The sequence below is a fragment of the Balaenoptera acutorostrata genome, chromosome 13, assembly GCF_949987535.1.
Source record: "Balaenoptera acutorostrata chromosome 13, mBalAcu1.1, whole genome shotgun sequence".
Classification (NCBI taxonomy): domain Eukaryota; kingdom Metazoa; phylum Chordata; class Mammalia; order Artiodactyla; family Balaenopteridae; genus Balaenoptera; species Balaenoptera acutorostrata.
In genome coordinates this window covers 42,219,614-42,235,049 of record NC_080076.1, presented here as the reverse complement: position 1 = coordinate 42,235,049, position 15,436 = coordinate 42,219,614, and the positions used below count along the sequence as shown (strand labels likewise).

General features: G+C 40.1%; 1 protein-coding gene across 3 annotated transcripts in view; it reads left to right on the top strand.

Moving 5' to 3' along the window:
- GALNT1 (polypeptide N-acetylgalactosaminyltransferase 1) overlaps positions 1-15,436 on the top strand; it is a 131,462-nt gene that overhangs the window by 103,615 nt on the left and 12,411 nt on the right. For all 3 annotated transcript variants that reach the window (XM_057526542.1, XM_057526544.1, XM_057526543.1), the window contains 3 exons: positions 5,588-5,705; positions 7,179-7,359; positions 8,240-8,379. In XM_057526542.1, the coding sequence (XP_057382525.1) occupies positions 5,588-5,705; positions 7,179-7,359; positions 8,240-8,379 (439 nt within the window). The remainder of the gene's footprint in view (positions 1-5,587; positions 5,706-7,178; positions 7,360-8,239; positions 8,380-15,436) is intronic.

Below are 15,436 nucleotides of genomic sequence, written 5' to 3'. Positions count from 1 at the left end.
GATAGGGATTGCATTGAATCTGTAGATTGCTTTGGGTAGTATACTCATTTTCACAATGTTGATTCTTCCAATCCAAGAACATGGTATATCTCTCCATCTGTTGGTATCATCTTTAATTTCTTTCATCAGTGTCTTATAGTTTTCTGCATACAGGTCTTTTGTCTCCCTAGGTAGGTTTATTCCTAGGTATTTTATTCTTGTTGTTGCAATGGTAAATGGGAGTGTTTCCATAATTTCTCTTTCAGATTTTTCATCATTAGTGTATAGGAATGCAAGAGATTTCTGTGCATTAATTTTGTAACCTGCAACTTTACCATATTCATTAATTAGCTCTAGCAGTTTTCTGGTGGCAGTTTTAGGATTCTCTATGTATAGTATCATGTCATCCGCAAACAGTGACAGTTTTACTTCTTCTTTTCCAATTTGTATTCCTTTTATTTCTTTTTCTTCTCTGATTGCCGTGGCTAGGACTTCCAGAACTATGTTGAATAATAGTGGTGAGAGTGGACATCCTTGTCTCGTTCCTGATCTTAGAGGAAATGCTTTCAGTTTTTCACCATTGAGAATGATGTTTGCTGTGGGTTTGTCATATATGGCCTTTATTATGTTGAGGTAGGTTCCCTCTATGCCCACTTTCTGGAGAGTTTTTATCAGAAATGGGTGTTGAATTTTGTCAAAAGCTTTTTCTGCATCTATTGAGATGATCATATGGTTTTTATTCTTCAATTTGTTAATATGGTGTATCACATTGATTGATTTGCGTATATTGAAGAATCCTTGCATCCCTGGGATAAATCCCACTTGATCGTGGTGTATGATCCTTTTAATGTGTTGTTGGATTCTGTTTGCTAGTATTTTGTTGAGGATTTTTGCATCTATATTCATCAGTGATACTGGTCTGTAATTTTCTTTTTTTGTAGTGTCTTTGTCTGGTTTTGGTATCAGGGTGATGGTGGCCTCATAGAATGAGTTTGGGAGAGTTCCTTCCTCTGCAATTTTTTGGAAGAGTTTGAGAAGGATGGGTGTTAGCTCTTCTCTAAATGTTTGATAGAATTCACCTGTGAAGCCATCTGGTCCTGGACTTTTGTTTGTTGGAAGATTTTTAATCACAGTTTCAATTTCATTACTTGTGATTGGTCTGTTGATATTTTCTGTTTCTTCCTGATTCAGTCTTGGAAGGTTATACCTTTCTAAGAATTTGTCCATTTCTTCCAGGTTGTCCATTTTATTGGCATAAAGTTGCTTGTAGTAGTCTCTTAGGATGTTTTGTATTTCTGCAGTGTCTGTTGTAACTTCTCCTTTTTCATTTCTGATTTTATTGATTTGAGTCCTCTCCCTCTTTTTCTTGATGAGTCTGGCTAATGGCTTATCAATTTTGTTTATCTTCTCAAAGAACCAACTTTTAGTTTTATTGATCTTTGCTATTGTTTTCTTTGTTTCTATTTCATTTATTTCTGCTCTGATCTTTATGATTTCTTTCCTTCTGCTAACTTTGGATTTTGTTTGTTCTTCTTTCTCTAGTTTCTTTAGATGTAATGTTAGATTGTTTACTTGAGATTTTTCTTGTTTCTTTAGGTAGGCTTGTATAGCTATAAACGTCCCTCTTAGAACCGCTTTTGCTGCATCCCATAGGTTTTGGGTCGTCGTGTTTTCATTGTCATTTGTCTCTAGGTATTTTTTTATTTCCTGTTTGATTTCTTCAGTGATCTCTTGGTTATTTAATAACGTATTGTTTAGCCTCCATGTGTTTGTCTTTTTTACGTTTTTTTCCCTGTAATTCATTTCTAATCTCATAGCGTTGTGGTCAGAAAAGATGCTTGATATGATTTCAATTTTCTTAAATTTACTGAGGCTTGATTTGTGACCCAAGATGTGATCTATCCTGGAGAATGTTGCGTGCGCACTTGAGAAGAACGTGTAATCTGCCGTTTTTGGATGGAATGTCCTATATATATCAATTAAATCTATCTGGTCTATTGTGTCATTTAAAGCTTCTGTTTCCTTATTTATTTTCATTTTGGATGATCTGTCCATTGGTGTAAGTGAGGTGTTAAAGTCCCCCACTATTATTGTGTTACTGTCGATTTCCTCTCTAATAGCTGTTAGCAGTTGCCTTATGTATTGAGGTGCTCCTATGTTGGGTGCATATATATTTATAATTGTTATATCTTCTTCTTGGATTGATCCCTGGATCATTATGTAGTGTCCTTCCTTGTCTCTTGTAACATTCTTTATTTTAAAGTCTATTTTATCTGATATGAGTATAGCTACTCCAGCTTTCTTTTGATTTCCATTTGCATGGAATATCTTTTTCCATCCCCTCACTTTCAGTCTGTATGTGTCCCTAGGTCTGAAGTGGGTCTCTTGTAGACAGCATATATATGGGTCTTGTTTTTGTATCCATTCAGCCAGTCTATGTCTTTTGGTTGGGGCATTTAATCCATTCACGTTTAAGGTAATTATCGATATGTATGTTCCTATGACCATTTTCTTAATTGTCTTGGGTTTGTTTTTGTAGGTCCTTTTCTTCTCTTGTGTTTCCCACTTAGAGAAGTTCCTTTAGCATTTGTTGTAGAGCTGGTTTGGTGGTGCTGAATTCTCTTAGCTTTTGCTTGTCTGTAAAGCTTTTGATTTCTCCATCAAATCTAAATGAGATCCTTGCTGGGTAGAGTAATCTTGGTTGTAGGTTCTTCCCTTTCATCACTTTAAGTATTTCATGCCACTCCCTTCTGGCTTGCAGAGTTTCTGCTGAGAAATCAGCTGTTAACCTTATGGGAGTTCCCTTGTATGTTATTTGTCGTTTTTCCCTTGCTGCTTTCAGTAATTTTTCTTTGTCTTTAATTTTTGCCACTTTGATTACTATGTGTCTCGGCGTGTTTCTCCTTGGGTTTATTCTGTATGGGACTCTCTGTGCTTCCTGGACTTGGGTGGCTATTTCCTTTCCCATGTTAGGGAAGTTTTCGACTATAATCTCTTCAAATATTTTCTCTGGTCCTTTCTCTCTCTCTTCTCCTTCTGGGACCCCTATAATGCGAATGTTGTTGCGTTTAATGTTGTCCCAGAGGTCTCTTATGCTGTCTTCATTTCTTTTCATTCTTTTTTCTTTAGTCTGTTCCGCAGCAGTGAATTCCACCATTCTGTCTTCCAGGTCACTTATCCGTTCTTCTGCCTCAGTTATTCTGCTATTGATTCCTTCTAGTGTAGTTTTCATTTCAGTTATTGTATTGGTCATCTCTGTTTGTTTGTTCTTTAATTCTTCTAGGTCTTTGTTAATCATTTCTTGCATCTTCTCAATCTTTGCCTCCATTCTTATTCCGAGGTCCTGGATCATCTTCACTATCATTATTCTGAATTCTTTTTCTGGAAGGTTGCCTATCTCCACTTCATTTAGTTGTTTTTCTGGGGTTTTTTCTTGTTCCTTCATCTGGTACATAGCCCTCTGCCTTTTCATCTTCTCTTTCTTTCTGTAACTGTGGTTTTTGGTCCACAGGCTGCAGGATTGTAGTTTTTCTTGCTTCTGTTGTCTGCCCTCTGGTGGTTGAGGCTATCTAAGAGGCTTGATGGGAGGCTCTGGTGGTGGGTAGAGCTGACTGTTGCTGTGGCGGTCAGAGCTCAGTAAAACCTTAATCCACTTGACTGTTGATGGGTGGGGCTGGGTTCCCTCCCTGTTGCTGTGGCGATCAGAGCTCAGTAAAACCTTAATCCACTTGACTGTTGATGGGTGGGGCTGGGTTCCCTCCCTGTTGGTTGTTTTGCCTGAGGCAACCCAACACTGGAGCCTACCGGTGCTCTTTGGTGGGGTTAATGGCAGACTCTGGGAGGGTTCACGCCAAGGAGAACTTCCCAGGACCTCTGCTGCCAGTGTCCTTATCCCCACGGTGAAACAGAGCCACCACTCGCCTCTGCAGGAGACCCCCCAACACCAGCAAGTACGTCTGGTTCAGTCTCCCCCAGGGTCACTGCTCCTTCCCCTGGGTCCCGATGCACACATTACTTTGTGTGTGCCCTCCAAGAGTGGGGTCTCTGTTTCCCCCAGTCCTGTCACAGTCCTGCAATCAATTCCCACTAGACTTCAAAGTCTGATTCTCTAGGAATTCCTCCTCCCTTTGCCGGACCCCCAGGTTGGGAAGCCTGACATGGGGCTCAGAAACTTCACTCCAGTGGGTGGACTTCTGTGGTATAAGTGTTCGCCAGTCTGTGAGTCACCCACCCAGCAGTTATGGGATTTGATTTTACTCTGATTGCGCCCCTCCTACCGTCTCACTGTGGCTTCTCCTCTGTCCTTGGACGTGGGGTATCCTCCTTGGTGAAGTCCAGGGTCTTCCTGTCAATGATTGTCCAGCAGCCAGTTGTGATTCTGGTGCTCTCGCAAGAGGGAGTGAGAGCACGTCCTTCTACTCCGCCATCTTGGTTAATCTCCCTGATAAAAGCTTTGAGTCTTCTCTAAAGTGGGACTGGGGGTGGGAGGCAGGGATGCACATGTGCAAACAGAAGGGTTTACATACAAGTCTAGGAAGTTTAGAGAGATCCCCAAACCTAGGTCAAGAAACCCCTGCACTAAATGATAGTGCTGGGTGTCAGCCTGTTTCCTTTGACTCCTAAGATATTAGACTTTCTCATTCTTTTTTCTCTTCTAAAATCAAAGTAAGTCCTAACTTCTTTGTGGAAACAACTATTTCTACTGGAAAAGCAAATGCTGCCACCCTCACCAGTGCATGGAATGAGTATGTTTTAGGGTTACATAGGTAGCCAGTTCATCCTAAAGTATCTCCATAGTGTCCTCTGTCCCTGGAACTTAATTATGGTCTCCTAGTTGGAACCCAATTTTTCCCCATATTCATTCTTCAAGGAAACCAATATTTGGTATTCATTTATTTAAATCCTCCTTCATTATCATTTCTCTGCTTAATTCTACCTATTCCCACCCACTCTACCTACCTAGGCCATGTTTTGAGGCAGAGAATTTACCATACTTGGTCAGGATGATGATCTCCTTACTTACGAGGAGTATATTGACTTTATTCTGTACTTCATCTCCTTCCTTAAAGGTTGAGGGAAAGGGCTGCATTGCTTTCATCCTGTTTAGTCTTACATCTTTGCAATATTTGCCACCCCTTAGAACCTGGCGTGTTAGAGCTGCTAACATGAGTCTAGTTGGTTAATGTGGTCAACTGCATTTATGGTTGCTTGGAACTATGGAGTAGATACACAGTCAGATGGAGAGGATTATGAGAAATAGCTTCAATTTAAGGAGTTTGGGGTAGAAGCTCAGTCAGCACCTGAGGATCAAGAAAGGTACTGAAGACAGTAAGAGCCCTTGGGACTGGGCAGGGAAGGGTGTCCAGGCAGAGAAGGGTGTCCAGGCAGAGAAGGATGTCCAGGCAGGAGCTGTGACAGCACGAGTGGGGTGCAGGTCCAGCATAAAAACAAAGAAAGCCCTGGGAGCCTGTGAAAGTTTCTGAAGAGTGTGAGAATAAGCATTTATTCTGTAGTTACAAACAGTTATAAAACTACTTTTAAAAACAAAAACTGATAGTAAATTTTAAATTGTTACAATTAACGGCATAGTATTATGATTGAATTTCAGAACACCTACAATGGCAGGAGGCCTTTTTTCAATAGACAGAGATTACTTTCAGGAAATTGGAACATATGATGCTGGAATGGATATTTGGGGAGGAGAAAACCTAGAAATTTCCTTTAGGGTAAGTTCCCTTTGAAAAAAGTAATCTGTATAAACTCAAATATGGATATGCTTTAAATATTTATGTTATCTCTAAATAAAAATTAAAAAGTGAATTTAATATGAGTTTAATCAGACTTCACAGCCTTCAACCCATAAAAAGTTTGGTGATACTATTAAAGGTTCATTATAAACTATTTTAAGCAAATAATTCAGTTATATTAGTAGTCCACCTTTAAAACTTATACAACATTCCCCTGTTGTCTTTAATTTGTTACTTTCAAGGAAGTAATTCAAACTCTAAAAATAAACAAAAATAACACATAGTTTGTAGATGCTACTTTGTTACTTAACTGCCAAAAACATAATTTCACTTTCTTTAATATGCTTTGTCCTTCTGGTTTGAAAATTGTTCTCTCTTATTTAAACCTGGTCACTTTACCAGCTTTATATTTTTCCATAAAAAGAAAAAGGCAAAAGAATTCTGAAATTATTCTAAATTAATGTAACCCAGTCAACCCTTAAGTCTTATGCATTTCCTGTTCACAAAAATCAACATATTTTAAAAATGACGTAGTGTATTTCTGAAAATAATGAACTTTAGACACATGGCCTATAGTGGAAATCACACTGAACTGCACTGAAGTGTAACCCAGCTAGCTTGCTGTGTTCCTGGTAGATAGCTTTGCTCTGTATAAAAGGAGAGTTTTGAACTCCAGATCATCTTGGAGATCCTACTTAGCTGTATCACTTTTTGATCCTGTGAAAATGTTAAGGTAGGCACACTGAATATTTAACAAAATCAAAATTTTTCAAAATGTATTTTAATTGAAAATAGTAGATTTTTGACTTACGGAAAAATGTATTTTGAAAGGATAATTTCGTTAAGGATGTGAAACCACAGTTAATGATCTTTCTTTTACCCCTTTTTTGTTTTTATTCTCACAAACACCATAGAGTGTGCTCTCACTGTCCACTGAATAACTCACAAGTAATCAAGTTAAGATTCCTAGGTTCTGTTTAATGTACAGGTTGTGACAGGTTTGGAGAAGGAGGAACAGATAGGACTCTGGCTGAATACTGCATGGTCAAAGTTTTTTGACCACGAACCATATTAATAAACATACACACAACCCATAATGTAAACATTTCATGAAACAGTATGTCCTTGCTAGTACTGGTTGCAATTCATCAAATTTGAATTTTATGACCCTTAGTAAGAGTGACGGCCTGCAGTTAGAGAAATACTACTGTGGACCTCAAGTCTTTTCTGTATTTTGCATTTACCTGTCTTTCTGAATTTAGCCTTCAGCTTCTGGTTTGATCAGAACCAAAAATTGAGGAAGTACTGGCTTTGGGACCATATAGCAGGAGCTCCACTGTACGCCCTTGATTCTGTGAAATTCCAGCTATGAAACTCAATAGATGTGAACCGTTTTTTTTTTTTTTATAATTATCAGTGTTTAAAACTGGTCTTCTTTGCTGTTGTTTTCAGATTTGGCAGTGTGGAGGAACTTTGGAGATTGTTACTTGCTCACATGTTGGACATGTGTTTCGGAAAGCTACACCCTACACGTTTCCAGGAGGCACAGGGCAGATTATCAATAAAAATAACAGACGACTTGCAGAAGTGTGGATGGATGAATTCAAGAATTTCTTCTATATAATTTCTCCAGGTTAGCATTATTTTGCATTAGAAATACAAAACTAACTTTCTTGGTCTGATCCTAATGCATTCTGAAGAGAGACAAGAAGGAGTGGAAGAGAACCTCTGAGCAGAGGCGAGACACCTACCCCACAGGTTGTTGTAAGGAGTAAAGGAAGTCACATACAGTATAGGAGGTGCTTAGCAGAATGCCGGTATATGTCATTAACAATAACAATACACGATCCAGTCTTGCAGAAGTCACTAGTGGTCCAGGTGCTTTCCATGTTCCTTTTTTTTTAAACCTAACTGCAACAATGAACGTTTATATGAAAGCATCAAGTATTTCAAGGCCAGTGCAGAGCCCTGTAACATGCCTCCAGGGACTTCCCTCCAGGAGCTTTTCTCTGCTCTTCTGAGTTTTGTGGCAACAGCTGTTCCATCAGCTATAAATCTGCCTGACACTGTTACCATTCCATCCTCTTCCAATCACCACAAGACTATGCAGTGGCAGCGCACACAATTCAGTGAGCTGTGCGAGAGAAACCTGACCGGAAACAATTGCTCTGTTTAACCTCTGTTTCATATATTGGGCAATATTGGTCTTTATTTTTGTTTTTGCCTTAACAAATATTAAACTTTTCTGACCCCATATAACTTACATTTGTGTGTAATATTATTAGCATGTATATCGTTCTCAGATAAATTTAATTTTTCTTTGAAAAACACATTTATATATTTCCTTGTTTTATATTTTGGGAGGTGGATTTATGGTATGTCACTTGTGTAGTCACACATCACCAAAATGATACTACTTTTCTCATTTGACTGGCTTTTTAGATGCAATATATAAATAGAAATGTGTTACCTAACAGAACATTAATAATTCGGTCACTTATTTCTTTTAACAGGTGTTACAAAGGTAGATTATGGAGATATATCATCAAGACTTGGTCTAAGACACAAACTCCAATGCAGACCTTTCTCTTGGTACCTAGAGAATATTTATCCCGATTCTCAGATTCCACGTCACTATTTCTCTTTGGGAGAGGTAAAAAAATATATATATGTATATATATATATTCTGTGTGGTTATTATGTTCTCACTGATTTATAAAAAATAATAGAGGTTAAATTTCTAACAAGGGAGTACCTTCATATTAAAGTTACCTCAAATGTGAGAAAGTTCTTGTTAGTTGACACAGTCTACCTTATTAATTTTTTATCATGTTATATTTTATTAAAATAAGAATGCTCTACCTCTCACCTTTCAGAGTTGGACTTTTGTTACAGTATATTAGTGTCTTCGATAGACTTCTTATTTTAACAAACTGGCCCACTTAGTTGAAACCATATATTCCTAAAGCTAATGTCCTAGCATTAATTAGCCCAAATCAAAGTGTGAGGAACTTCAAAGTAAAGATAAATTGTAAAGAACTGACAAGGAAACTTGAAAGACCATTTATAATAAGTTGTATTTTTAACACCCATTTATTTTCCCTTGGGAGTCCAAAATCTCAGTGTGGGCATGGAGGTTGGAAAGACTGTTGGTTAGCATGCTTATCTCTGATGATGCCTTTAGTCATTGCTCTTAGAATTCAGCAGCAGATCTTCTTGAAACTGAAATAATTTACTTATTAGTGCTTATAATTAGACAACACAATTAGTTGTGCTTTGGAGTTTGGCCTTTTTAATCTTTGTGGGTGCCCATAGTATAGGGTCTGGTGTGAGAGAGTCTTGCCTTCTTACCTTCTGGTATAACTACCAGGATGGTCACAAGAAAGTACTTCTTGTGCCCTGTCCCACTGTTTTCCTAGAATGTCGATAGCCATTCTTTCTGGTTCCCAGCCAAAGCTGTGCTCTGTGTGTAGGAAATCTAAATGGGTCCTTCTCTTTAGTCCAGGGGTCTGATCAAGTCAGGGGTTTTAGTAGTTTCATAGGGCTGCCATAATAAAATACCATTTCTGGCTTAAACACAGAAATGTATTGTCTCACAGTTCTAAAGACTAGAAATCCAAGATCAAAGTGTGGGCAGGTTTGGTTCCTTCTGAGGTCTGTGAGGAAGAATCTGTTCTCTGCCTCTTTCTAGCTTCTAGTGGTTTGCCGACAATCTTTGGTGTTCCTTGGCGTGTAGAAGCGTCACCCTGATCTCTGCCTTCATCTTCACATGGCATTCTCCTGTGTACGTGTCTGTCTCCAAATTTGCCCTCTTTATATGGACACCAGTCATATTGGATTAAGGCCTACCCTAATGACCTCGTTTTAACTTGATTACCTCTGTAAAGAACCTATCTCCAAATAATGTCACATTCTGAGGTACGGGGGGTTAGGACTCCAACGTGTGAATTTGGAGGGGGGACACAATTCAATCCATAACAAAGATTGAGCTAGGTGGGGCTGGGTTGCAGTTTTAGGAAGACTTAGTTCACTTCTGGCTCATGTATGCTTCTTGGAGGGGTCTCTGTCTCTTCAACCCTGAAAATTTTGCCTTTCTGAGGTTTTGAGATTAGTATACTTTAGCCTCCCACCTTGTTCAGTGGAGGGGGGACCAGTTGTTATTTTTTCAGGTCTTCTGTCTAGCAGGAATTTGTCTCCTAAGCACCAGGAGATGTGGAAGATGTTTTTTTTAATTTTATTGAAGTATAGTTGATGTACAATGTTGTGTTAATTTCTACTATACAGCAAAGTGATTCAGTTATATATATATATATACACACACACACATTCTTTTTCATATCCTTTTCCATTATGGTTTATCACAGGATATTGAGTAGAGTTCCCTGTGCTATACAGTAGGACCTTGTTGTTTATCCATCCTATATATAATAGTTTACATCTACTAATCCCATACTCCCTATCCATCCCTCCTCCACACCCCCCCATTGGCAACCACAAGTCTGTTCTCTATATCTGTGAGATTGTTTCTGTTCTGTAGATAAGTTCATTTGTGTCATAATTTGGATTCCACATATAAGTGATATCATATGGTATCTGTCTTTCTCTTTCTGACTTACCCTGCTTAGTATGATAATCTCTAGGTCCATCCATGTTGCTGCAAATGGCATTATTTCATTCTTTTTCATGGCTGAGTAGTATTCCATTGTAGATATGTACCGTATCTTCTTTATCCATTCATCTGTCGATGGACATTTAGGTTGCTTCCATGTCTTGGCTATTGTAAGTAGTGCTGCAGTGAACACTGGGGTGCATGTATCTTTTCAAATTACAGTTTTCTCCAGATATATGACCAGTTGTGGGATTGCAGGATCATATGGCAACTCTGTTTTTAGTTTTTTGAGGAACCTCATTACTGTTTTCCATAGTGGCTGCACCAATTTACATTCCCACCAACAGTGTAGGAGGGTTCCCTTTTCTCCATACCCTCTCCCGCATTTATTATTTGTAGACTTTTTAATGATGGCCATTCTGACCAGTGTTAGGTGATACCTCATTGTAGTTTTGATTTGCATTTCTCTAATAATTAGCTATGTTGATCATCTTTTCATGTGCCTCTTGGCCATCTGTATGTATTATTTGGAGAAATATTTATTTAGGTCTTCTGCTCATTTTTTTTTTTTAATTAATTTATTTATTTTTGGCTGTGTTGGGTCTTCGTTTCTGTGCGAGGACTTTCTCTAGTTGTGGCAAGCGGGGGCCACTCTTCATCGCGGTGCGCGGGCCTCTCACTGTCGTGGCCTCTCTTGTTGCGGAGCACATGCTCCAGACACGCAGGCTCAGTAGTTGTGGCTCACGGGCCTAGTTGCTCCGCGGCATGTGGGATCTTCCCGGACCAGGGCTCGAACCCGTGTCCCCTGCATTAGCAGGCAGATTCTCAGCCACTGTGCCACCAGGGAAGCCCTGCTCATTTTTTGATTGGGTTTTTTTGCTGCTGTTGTTGTTGTTATTGAGTTGTATGAGCTGTTTGTACAGTTTGGAAGTCCTTGTCAGTCACATCATTTGCAAATATTTTCTCCCAGTCCATAGATTGTCTTTTCGTTTTGTTTAGGTTTCCTTTGCTTTGCAAAAGCTTATAGGTTTGATTAGGTCCCGTTTGTTTATTTTTGTTTATATTTCTGTTGCCTTGAGTGACTGACTTAAAACACTGGTATGATTTATGTCAGAGAATGTTTTGCCTATATTCTCTTCTAAGAGTTTTATGGTGTCATGTCTTATATTTAAGTCTTTAAGCCATTTTGAGTTTATTTTTGTGTATGGTGTGAGGGTGTGTTCTAATTTCATTGATTTACATGCAGCTGTCTGTCCAACTTTCCCAGTACCACTTGCTGAAGAGACTTTCTCTTCTCCATTGTGTATTGTAGGCTCCTTTGTCAAAGATTAATTGACCATAGGTGTGTAGGTTTATTTCTGGGCTCACTATTTCATTCCGTTGATCCATATGTCTGTTTTTGTGCCAGTACCACACTGTTTTGATTACTGTAGCTTTGTAGAATTGTCTGAAGTCTGGGAGAGTTATGCCTCCTGCTGTGTTCTTTTTCCTCAGGATTGCGTTGGCAATTCTGGGTCTTTTATGGTTCCATATAAATTTTAGGATTATTTGTTCTCGTTCTGTGAAAAATGTCATGGGTAATTTGATAGGAATTGCATAAATCTATAGATTGCTTTGGTAGTATGGCCACTTTAACAATATTAATTCTTTCAATCCAAGAGCATATAAAATATCTTTCCATTTCTTTGAATCATCTTCAGTTTCCTTTATTAATGTTTTATAGTTCTCAGCATATAAGTCTTTCACCACATTGGTCAGGTTTATTCCTAGGTGTTTTTTTTAATGCAGTTTAGAAAGGGATTGTTTTTTTTTTCCCTTTCTGATATTTCATTGTTAGTGTAAAGAAATGCACCCGATTTCTGTTATGCTAATCTTGTATCCTGCTACCTTGCTGAATTCGTTCATCAGTTCTAGTAGTTTTTTGTGTGGAGTCTTTACAGTTTTCTATATATATAGTATCATGGCATCTGCATATCATGACAGTTTTCCCTCTTGAGATGTGGAGGATTTCATTCTGTCTTTCTAGCCACAGCTTCCCACCCACTGACAGCACAGCAAATGTCCCATGAGGAGAATGGCCTTTTATTTGGGGCTCCTCTGATTTTTATTTTGTCATGCTAGCCTTCACATAACCAACATCACTGTGCTCTTTCCTTGAGGAAAAGGCCCATTTGGGCCACACCCTGTCCTCAGCCTGCACCATCAGCAAATGTCCTTACAGAGGAAGACATCTGGTGATTGTCAGCTCACCCAGGGAGGGCTCTTCCTTTTCTGGGATTACAGTTCACCTCACCCTACTTGCTTCCATTGCTAATAGACTCAAAAATAGGATTTCTGCAATTTAGCTGTTTTTCCCTCTACTTGTTGGAGCAGAAGTGTTGGGCTACTATGTGTTACTACTGAGAAAGTGTTTTTCCTCTTCTTTACTACAGTGCAATACCCCAAGCCAGGGGGCCATAAAGATTCTGGTTCTCCTTTCTTAATAATCTTCTAATTCCCCAAAGTCCCTCTTTTTATTAGGTCAAGGCAGTGATTTTCAATTTTCTGATTACAACCCAGAAGTGGTTTATAAATCAGTTTAGCTACTTATGGCCAACATTTTTTAATAGCTTAGGAAATACTGTATGAAAGTGCATTGCTTATAGTAAAGAAATTTTGTTTTTACTGGGTCTGTCTGCAGTTCATTGCAAATCTTTATAAACCTTTAAATTATAATATTGACTTTTTGAAAGCATGTGAATCCAAATAGAAGAAAAGAAAAACCCAACACTTCTGTGACAGGAATTGATAGCAGGGCAAAATTTTCTTTGTAAGTCACAGCAGGGAATGATGATTTGTGTGGACAGGGCCACATCCAGGTCCCATCCCAGGACTGAATCTTCCTGACACTCAGGAAAAGTCGACCCCCCCCCAACCCCTGATCTGCAGGAGGTTGTCACTTCTTCCTTCCTTTCATTCATTCAACAAATATTTGCATACCTACTATTTGATAGATACTATTTTAAGTACTGGGAATACAGTGAATAAAATAAAGTCTCTGCTCTTGTGGATCTTGCAGTCTCTGGAGGAAGACAGATTTTTTTTTTTGTTTTTTTTTAATATTCACGGTGTCAGGTGGTGGTAAGGACAAAGGGGATAGAATGACTTGTGGGTGGGAGTGGTGGTGCTCTTTTATGTGGAGTGGTTGAAAAAGTCCTCTCTTTTTTTTTTTTTTTTTTTGGCTGTGTTGGGTCTTCGTTTCTGTGCGAGGGCTTTCTCTAGTTGCGGCAAGCGGGGGCCACTCTTCATCGCGGTGCGCGGGCCTCTCACTATCGCGGCCTCTCTTGTTGCGGAGCACAGGCTCCAGACACGCAGGCTCAGTAGTTGTGGCTCACGGGCCCAGCTGCTCCACGGCATGTGGGATCCTCCCAGACCAGGGCTCAAACCCGTGTCCCCTGCATCGGCAGGCAGACTCTCAACCACTGCGCCACCAGGGAAGCCCAGTCCTCTCTTATAATGTGATTTTTGAGCAGAGATCTGAAGGAAGTGAAGGAGCAAGTCAGATGAATTTCTGGGGAAAGAGTGTTCCAGGCACAAGGAAAACAAGTGCCAAGGCCCTAAGACAGGAATGTCCTTCGGCACATTCCAGAAGCAGCAGAGAGGCCAGTTGTCTGGGTATAGTGGACAGGGGGAGAGCAGAAGAAGATAAGGTCAAGACATAGTGAGGGCCAAATCACATAGAGCTTGTAGGCCATAGTAAGGACTTTGGGTTTTGTTCTGAGGTGGGAAGTTGCAGAGAGAGATGAGCAGACTTTCACTAAAAGGATCAGATTGTCTGCTATGTCAGAAAGAACTCTGTGGGAACAAGCGTAGAACTGGTGTATTGGTGAAAGGAAGAGAATAGCCAAGGATTATATTAAGATTTTGAGCGAGACCCTGGGGCAGTGAAGTTGGCCTTCCTGAGATGGGAAGGCCTGTAGAGCAGGTGCAGAAGGCGCTCAGCAGTGCAGCCTGGGACGTGTTACATTTGATCCGGGTAAAGACAGTGGATAGATATTTGCATTAAAAAACCTGCAGCTTGGACACAAGTTTGGGATGGAGATCTACAGTTAGGGGTTGGCAGTATATAGGTGGTTTTTAAAACCACAAAACTTCATGAGAGTGCCTTGGGGGGAGTGAATGTATTGTAGATGGACAAGAGGACTGAGGACAAGCCATAAAAGACTCCATAATTTAGAAATTGTGAAGGTGAGAAGGCATCAGCCAAAAAGACTGAGAAGGAGAGAGCATTGAAATAGGAAGAGAGGGAATTCCCTGGCAGTCCAGTGGTTAGGACTCTGCGCGTCCACTGCAGGGGGCACGGGTTCCATCCCTGGTCGGGGAACTAAGGTCCCACAAACCACGTGGCATGGCCAAAAAAAAAAAAAAAGTTACTATTTCTGAAATAGGAAGAGAACTAAGAGAGTGATGCCCCAGTAAGTGAAGGACTTGCTTCAAGAAAGAGGGAAGTGACCCATCGTGTGGAACACTGCAGAGAAAGGAGGGGGACAAGTCCTGAGAACTGGCCGTTGGATTGGTGAGGGAGACATTGTCAGGAGGCTCCATCTCACTGTGTCAAGTGGGTTCCGGTGGAGACTGGTAGGGACAGAATCTCTGATGGCTTCACAGATCAGGAGAAGAGGAAGTGGAGATCATGAGTGTGGATAAGAAATTTTGCTGTAAAGCTGAACAGAGAAGTGAGCGGTAGCTGGAGGGGTAAATGGGGTTAAAGAAGGGTTTTTCTGTGTATTTTTGCTAAGATGAAACTGTGATGATGCCAAGGACACAAAAGAGAAAATGTGAAGATAGAAAAGAGCCACTGCTGGCAGGAGTCCAGGAGTCATCTTTAGTAGGTGGGGGGATGGGCTGTGGTGCACAGTGGAGGTAGAGGCTGGAGGGGGGGCAGTTCATCCATGCAGCTGGAAGGACGCGGGGCCAGGCCAAGTCAGGCGAATTGTGGGTTGAGGGCTGGAGGCTGGTAGTTTGAGGTGGGAGTGTGAGGAACTTCTCTGGTGAGCTTTGTTTCTTCAGCTGAACACAAGATCGTTGGCTGAGAGTGAAGAGGGGGTGTTGGTGATGGGGG